The sequence below is a fragment of the Tenrec ecaudatus genome, chromosome 6 (assembly GCF_050624435.1).
Source record: "Tenrec ecaudatus isolate mTenEca1 chromosome 6, mTenEca1.hap1, whole genome shotgun sequence".
NCBI classification, from domain to species: domain Eukaryota; kingdom Metazoa; phylum Chordata; class Mammalia; order Afrosoricida; family Tenrecidae; genus Tenrec; species Tenrec ecaudatus.
Window position 1 is genome coordinate 11,791,551 of NC_134535.1, and position 7,370 is coordinate 11,798,920.

At 59.6% G+C, this 7,370-nt stretch overlaps 1 protein-coding gene across 1 annotated transcript; it reads right to left on the minus strand.

Moving 5' to 3' along the window:
* Positions 1 to 3,310: 3,310 nt before the first annotated feature.
* Positions 3,311 to 6,871, minus strand: TNFRSF13C (TNF receptor superfamily member 13C). Its single transcript, XM_075552625.1, has 5 exons — positions 6,817 to 6,871; positions 6,589 to 6,695; positions 4,527 to 4,713; positions 4,104 to 4,325; positions 3,311 to 3,489 (listed from the first exon to the last, which is right to left on the minus strand). The coding sequence occupies exons 1-5, from the start codon at positions 6,869 to 6,871 to the stop codon at positions 3,311 to 3,313; spliced, it is 750 nt and encodes a 249-aa protein (XP_075408740.1).
* Positions 6,872 to 7,370: the final 499 nt, after the last annotated feature.

Genomic DNA, 7,370 nt, shown 5'->3' on the forward strand with positions numbered 1-7,370 from the left:
GTATCTCTCCTGTCCCAGAGGGGGGCGGAGAGGAGGGGGCCCTGAGAGTGGTGGTGAAAAGAAGGGCGGGGCCTAGGCTGGCCCAAAGAATGGGTCACCCCCATGGAGAGCCTCAGGAAGGGTGGCAAGAGCCCAGCTCCACCACTGACCGCCTGTGTGTGTCTCTGACTTGCCCCTTCCTTCACCTCTCTGGGACTCTGTCTGCTAACCGGCCCTGGAAGCCCTGCTGACCGTCAGAATCTGATTTGGGGGAAAGGCTTTAGAAGGGTCAAGACCTCTAACTCAGCAGCCTCTCCCAGGAAGTGTTCACTGCCTGGGGGACAGCAGGGCGGCCCCCAATGGCTGACTGCTCACGGGGAGAGTTTGCACATCTGGGAACCTCCTGTGTAGAGTGCTGACGGACAGGAGAGAACTCCCCAACAAACGTGCTGGTCAAAGTACAAGCTTACAGAATGACTGTAATTACGTAGAAAATAACCCCAAAGACACAGGTGGCTGGGGTGGCCCAATTAGAAGTCATTTCTGCAGGCCCCACCCCCCTTGTGGGCTCCATTCTCCGGAACTTTCCAAGTTGTCTACAAAAAGCCTTTGTTTTTAATAAGAAGCATTCTTTTTTTTAAACACACACAAACATACCCCAGCCTGGGTACTGCTAGAAACGTCCAGTTGAGGCAGGCCCTGGTTGTGAAGGTTCCTTAGAAAATAACCCATTGGACAGGAGAGTCTGTGCCCACCCTCACCCCTACCCCCACCCCCAATGCCCTGGTCTCTGCACCTGGTTCTTCGCCAAAGAAAGTCCCTTCCATTGTTTGCTGGGCAACGCTGACCCCAAGTCCTTGCCCTATCTGGGCCTCAGTGTCCTTCTCTGTAAGATGGGTGAAGGTGAACTCCCTAGGGTCTCTTCCAGGCTTCTGAGGCCAGGAGAACATTACCTTCAACCCTTGCCCCCCACTTTTCAGAGGAGGACACTGAGGCCCAGGAAGTTTGGTGCCAGCCAGGGCTTCAGTGGGACCAAAGTTTGCATGTCTGGGTCTCAGGGGTTTTACCCACTCATTTCACCTCCAGGGGTCAGACAGACAGGGATGGAAAAAGTGAAATGTCAGAGAGAATAAGAATAAGTGGTGGCCAGGGACAGCTTAGACTCCCTCATTCATGCACAAGGAAGGAGGCGAACAGCTGGCCCATCCTGGGCCTGCACCCCCTCATCCTCCGCCTGGCACTTGACCCCACCCCAGCTACCTGGCTCCCAAGGGCAAGGGTCTCTGAGAGGGTTGAGGAAGGAAGTGACTGGGCAGAAACGGGGCAATGAGCGCTCAGGTCCTGGGGTTCCATCTGCTGCTAGCTGCTGACCAAGCTAGAAAGCAGGTAAGCAGGAAGCTAGCTGTCTGCAAGGCAGCTCTGGTGGACAGGTCAGGGAGAGGCGGGCAGAGACCATCGGCTGCAGGTCTGGGATATAGCTCCGCTCGACAAGGTGGGACGGAGAACCCCATCTTTTTACAATTTATTTTGTTGCGGTAGAGACTATACACAGCAAACCAAACACACATCAACACTGCCATTTCCACGTGTCACCATTTAGTGACACTGAGTATATTCTTCCAAGCGTACAACCATGTCCACCCTCCTTTTGTGGGTGATTGCTCCCCTGTTTACATAAACTCCCTGCCCCCTAAGCTTCCTGTCTAACCTTCCAAGTGGCTGTTGTCCACTTGATCCTGTGTAGACAGTCCTTAGAAGAGGAGGGTGTTCAAGGCTGTCACTCTCTACCAGTGACGTGTGGTTCTCTGGCGACTTCAGGGGGTCTTTTTGGTTGAAGGGTTAAAGAGGATCTTTGGGCAATGCTTTCAGGGGTTCATCCAGATTTTGTGGCTCCAAAAGTGTGTAGGGGATCCTCCATGAGGATCTGAAATTCTGGTCTGCTTTTGATCACCAGGATTTTTCTTGTAAATCTTTGATCAAAACGCACAACTCCATTTTCTGACTCCCCGTCCAGTGCTCCTTCCTTGGCAAGTTCCAAAGAAGGGTGGAGTCCAGACCAGGAGGTTGGAGCCTGTGTAGGAGGGCAAGCAGGAGAGGCAGTGGCTGACGATACACAGTGGGGTGTCCAGAGGGGACAGTGATGGTCTGGGCCTAGGCCCTAGTAGGGCCAGAGGCAGCAATGCCAGAGGAACAGCTCACTAAAATAGGGGTAACCCTAGGGGCAGCTGTGGAACAGTTGAGTGACCTCAGACCCAGGGCTAGTGCCTGGGATAGGCCACAGAAAGAGTAGAGCTTGAGGGGCATTGGATGGAGCTGGTTTGAGGTCACAGGTCTGTGCTGTGGAGGTCCCTGAGGTCCTGGCCTCCACCATCTGGACCGTGGCTTAGAGTCGGCTGGGTCTCCAGGGTGTTCTCTGAGGGCAGTGCTTGCCAGTAAGCCCTCAGCCCGAGTCTCTGCCCAGCCCTAGAGACTGTGGACTTCTAACTGCAGGCTTATGGTTCTGGAAGTTCCCTGGCTGACATACTCGCTGCCGTTGAGTCAAGGTTGAGTCATAGAGGCCCGTGGTGGGTTTCCGAGACTGTAACTGTTTTAAGGGAGTAGAAAGCCCAGTCTTTCTCCCGAGGAACTGACAGTGGCTCTGAACTTCCGACCACGTGGATCGCAGCCCACTGTATTACTGCTACACCACCGAGCTACATGGACCAAGCCCGTGATCAACCCTAGGAAACAGCTACCGGAGAATCACCACAGTCCTGGCTATTTTCCATCCCCAGATCCCACAGGAAACGAAGTTCACGATTCCTTGCCTCCCCCTTGCATCCACTCAAAAGCAGGAGAGAGAGCTCTGAGAACTGGTGTCAAAGAGACGCAAGCCCTACTGACAGACAGGAGTCTCTGGGTGGCGCAAAGGGTTAAGGACTTGACTGCCAAGTAAAGGTTAGACGCTTTCAGCCAACCGGAGGGTTCTTCAGAGGGCTCTTCAAAGCTGTGGGAACCAACCAGCAGCACACGGAGCCGGAGCCGCTCGCTCGGAGTCAGGGTCTAGCTGACAGGCAGCTGGTTTGGGTTTTTTGGTTTGGGTATAAGCGTAAGCTCTGGCCAGCCTATCTCTTATCTCCATTGGGATCGCCCTGCCAGGGCTGTTGAAGATGGTACATACGGTGACGCACCCCTGGTGTGTAGTGTCTGTGCTTCGCAGGGTTCAGCAGGAGGCCATCCTGGCTCCAAGGAAGGGGCAGAGGGGTGCTGGGGTGAAGCACTCATTCAACTTCTCTCCCTTCCTGGCTGGCACCCCACAGGGAGGGCAGGGCGCCTTCCTGTCCCTCCATGGCTACAGCTGCTCAGGGCCGGCTGTCTTGGTGGTCACCAGCTCAGTGGAGCCCAGCTCTGTGGCTGGCACAGGGACACTGTGGCCAGGTGGGGTGGTGGCTGGGTCTTCAGGTGGAGGCCAAACAGGAGCTGTGGCGTTGGTGGGTCCAGGGGAGAGAACGACGACATGGTCCAGGGGCTCTGTGGGCCAGGAAATGGGGGGAGGGGCGAGCAGTCAGGGCAGGGCTACAACCTCTCCCACACTCCAGGTTCTAGAAGCTTCTCCTGGACACCCCTCAGACCCAAGAAAGATACAGGAAGTGTGAGTGCAGGGTTGGTTCAGAGGGCCTGGAGAGTGGGGAGTGCTGACAAGACAGACAGGAAGTGGGGGAGCCCAGGCTGGGGGTCGGCAGAGATGCCTGACCTCTCAGGCTTCCCAGAGGGCAGCCTCCTCTCTCAGGCCAGGCTGACAGCTGTGTCTTCCTCAGATGGAATGGGGACAGAGCTGTGGCTCTCACAGGGACTAGGGTCTCAGCGGTCGGTAGGCAAGACTGTGTCTCTCCCTCAGTCCAGCAAGCTCTTACCCTGAAGCGAACCAGCACCTCCCCACCCTTCAGACTTCCCTGACTCCCAGGGCCCTGCGCCTCTCCCTTGGGACTCCTCTGGGGCTGGGTCTCCCCTCCCACACTGCCTCTCCCTCCTTCCCCCCAAGACCCTGCCTCCCCATTCAAGCTGCCCTTCCCCGAGCACTAGCTCCCCACCCAGACCCATAGCCCGTTGGGCAGTGGCTCCGGGTCCCCTGGGCGCGGACTCACCGTTCCAGTCGCCCGCCTGGCTCCCCGGGGACGCGGGCCTGGCGCGCCGCCGCCTCCAGTGCACCCAGCACAGCAGCGCCAGCGCCAGCGCCAGCGCCAGCAGCGCCGGGGCTCCGACGAGCAGCGCGGGCAGCGGCAGCGCCCCCGGGGGTCCGGTGCCCGCGCCCACCGACTCCTGGGGTTGCAGCGCTGTCCCGGACGCCGGGCTGCTCACTCCGGCCGCTGGAGGAGGGGATGGAGACGAGGGGTAGGGGGCGGGGGGCAGGGACGAAAGGGGAGGGGGAGAGTCGGAGGGGGGAGACGCTGCCCGGGAAGGGAGGGGGGTGGGCAAGGAAGGGGAGACAGGGCACCGAGGAGGGGAGGGCGGGGGCGGTGAGGGCCGCACCGTGACTGCTCGCTGGGAGTTAGACCCGCCGCCCTTACCCGGGTTGGGCTTGGGGGTCCGGAAGAGCTTGCAGGCCACACAGACTCGGACCAGCAAGTCGAAGCACTGGGCCTCGCCGCACTGGGTGGGCGCGGGGCCGTCTCGGCCCCCGAAGCTCCCTGCTCCTCCTCGTGCCATCGTGCCGTGCCGCGAGTGCCCCAAGGAACGCAGCTGGGTCCGGCCGGCCTAGCAGGCAGGAAATCGGGAGGGGCCCCTAGCACACCCCGCCCCTGCCTCACCCCCTGCCTGCTGGGGTGGGACCACTCAGCCAAGGGCTGGCACCCCAGGCCTCCTCCTCTGCCTGTCCTGGGGGTTCTAGGTCAGACCAGGACTTGCCGTCCCAACAAAGACCTCTGTATCCCCTGTGTTCACCACTCCTGCCTCCCAGCCCCCCTGCCTGTGCCTCCCCTTTGAGCCGGCTCCTTCCTGAAGGACCAGGTTGGGGGCAGTGGCACTCAGGGTGAGAAGTGCAGGGGAGGTGTCTGTGCAGGTGGAGGCTGACTGGAGGCCCCAGCAGGAAAGTCTGCATGCGAAGAGGCCAGGGATCGAAATGCTGGTCCTTGCTAGAAGACCAGGGGCTTCTTCCACCCCCACCTGGAGGCAGTGGGAGCCACGAAGGACTTGAAGTAGGCATTGCACCAGTCAGCCCTGTGGGAGCCTCTGGCTAGCCTGAAGGGGACACACCACATGCAGGAGAGGGCAGCTGATAGATCAGGGACAGCTCAGTCTCCTCATCCTATACAGAAGGGACATTCAGCTCCACAGATGGACAGACAGGCTGCAGCGTTGGGCTGCCTCCCAGGCCGACTCCGGACGGATGTCCTGTGTCCTGGCCTGCTCACCTCCCACCTCCGTGGAGTCTCCGTCATTGGGTTCCCCTGCCTATGTCTCAGACTATCTGGGTCTCAGAAGTCACTGCCATAGAACCAATTCATGGGCGTCCTGTGAACTGCCCCCCATGGGTTTCCAAGGCTGTCAATCCACAGGAACAGAAAACCTCTCTCTCCCTGGGAGGGGCTGGGAACTACAAACTGCTGCTCTTTGGGTTAGCAGCCCAGTGCTCACTAGGCCACCAGGGCTCCTTTCTGGGTCTCAGACCAACTCTTTCTGCCTTCCTTGGTGGGGGGTGGCTGTGGGTAGGGAGTCTCAGGAGCTCACAGTGGCCTAGTATGCAGCTCTGGACAACCAAGCGCCCCCCCACCCCCAGTGCCCACAGCAGCCCCAAGGCACCAGGGCTGGGAGAACAAAGGTCGGTGGGGGGAGCTGGTCAGAGGGCTGTGGGGATGAGGGTGGGGGTCAGAAGGAGTAGTAGACCTTTGATAGCTGAGCTTTCTAGGTGGAACAGAATGCGGAAGGATTTCACAGCGCAGGGCCCTGCCACGGCTACTCCAAGGGGTTCTTGGGGCAAGAAAGCCTGAAGTAGGTGCCAGGCCCCCAGACCTGGCAGGAGGAACCCAAGGGGTGTCTGGGCAAGGAAGGGACCCTGGCTACTCTGGAGTCCAAGCATGGACAGGCCAGTGGAGCACTGAGGGCCACACTGCTGCCCATGGCAGAGGGCTGGTTCAGAAGGAAAGAAGTCCATGGTGAAGGACTAGGGAGTGTGGGGAGCCAGGTTTCAGACTCAGAGGCACCACGAGGGTCTCTGGCCCACTGCTTCTGCCTCCCCTGCCCACGGGCCAGCAACTCCGTGGCAGGAAGGTGTAGGCGGCGGTGGGGCTGCAAAGGAGAAGTGGCACTGGGGTGGTGGGTGTGAGTGGGGGGGGTGCTGAGGGGTGGGGCCAGCAGGTCAGGAAGGCCTCAGGAGGGGCAGGGGTAGGGCCATGAGAAGACTGGAAGAAGTCACTAGAGCGACTGCTGTTATTACTCAGAATGGCCAGAGGCCGGGCTCGGCCAGGCGCCGCTGCGTCAAGGTGTCTGGACGCTGCACTTAATCCGTGGGCAGAAGCAGGTTGGGGCTTGTGGGGGCCCAAGAGCAGGGAGCCTGGTCCCAGGAGAGGGTGGGCCCGAGGTGGGAGACCAGGAGGCACTATTCTCAAGGGTAGGAGGGGCGTCATGCCTCACCGTCCACCATTCCTCTTGGTCAAAGAGAGGCGAGTGGCCAGTGTGTAGGCCTACAAGCAGGCACTCATGGGACACAAGTGAATCCTGGGGCCCCTCATCGGCCAGATCTGGGGCCCAGGGGGCAATGGGAGCCTGGGGGATGAGGGGCCAGGGGTGTGCAGGTACCCGGTGTGTGGGTAGGTGAGTGCAGCAGGCCGAGAATCTATGCTTGGAGCGAATTCCCCAGACCTGTGCGGTCGGTGTCCAGGGTATCTGAGGGAATGCTCTTGGCTTCTAAACTCATCACTCACCACTTTCATTTTTAAAGAAAGATGACTAATTGAGGCCTCTCCGGGAGAACCAAGTCTCCCTTGATGTTTGTCCCACCAAGGGTACCCCCAAAACACGTTCTGACACATGCCCTATGGTGACATTCTGCTGGTGGAAAAACAGGCCCTGAGATCCTGACCCAGCCAGCACTGGGACCTTCACCTCGGGTCAGTGTCCCCTGCCCGTGAAGTGTGTGGTTTGTGTGGGGGAGAGGGGGGCAGGGGAAGACTGGTGGTGAAGTGCTGTGTCCACAGGACAAGCTCTGTGTCATGGGGGACAGCCCCTTGGGGCAGGGCAGGCCTGGCCAGCAGAGCTGGATATGGAAGTGCTGGGAGAGCGGGTTCCCCGGACAGGAGTGCGTTTTACATGTAAAACATGTGACTGCGAGTGAGGCCTCACGTCTGTCCTCAGAAAAAGCTCCTCTCGTCTTACAACCTGCCGGGGCTGAGGAAGGGGGGTCTTTCCCGCCCTGC

Excerpts from the sequence above, each read along its gene's own strand:
- TNFRSF13C (XM_075552625.1), bottom strand. The coding sequence starts at position 6,871 with ATGAGTTTAGAAGCCAAGAGCATTCCCTCAGATACCCTGGACACCGAC. Across the intron at positions 6,696-6,816 it reads CCTGGACACCGACCGCACAG|ATCTGGCCGATGAGGGGCCC; the intron begins GTCTGGGGAATT and ends CCTGGGCCCCAG. Across the intron at positions 4,714-6,588 it reads ACCAAGAGGAATGGTGGACG|GCCGGCCGGACCCAGCTGCG; the intron begins GTGAGGCATGAC and ends CCTGCCTGCTAG.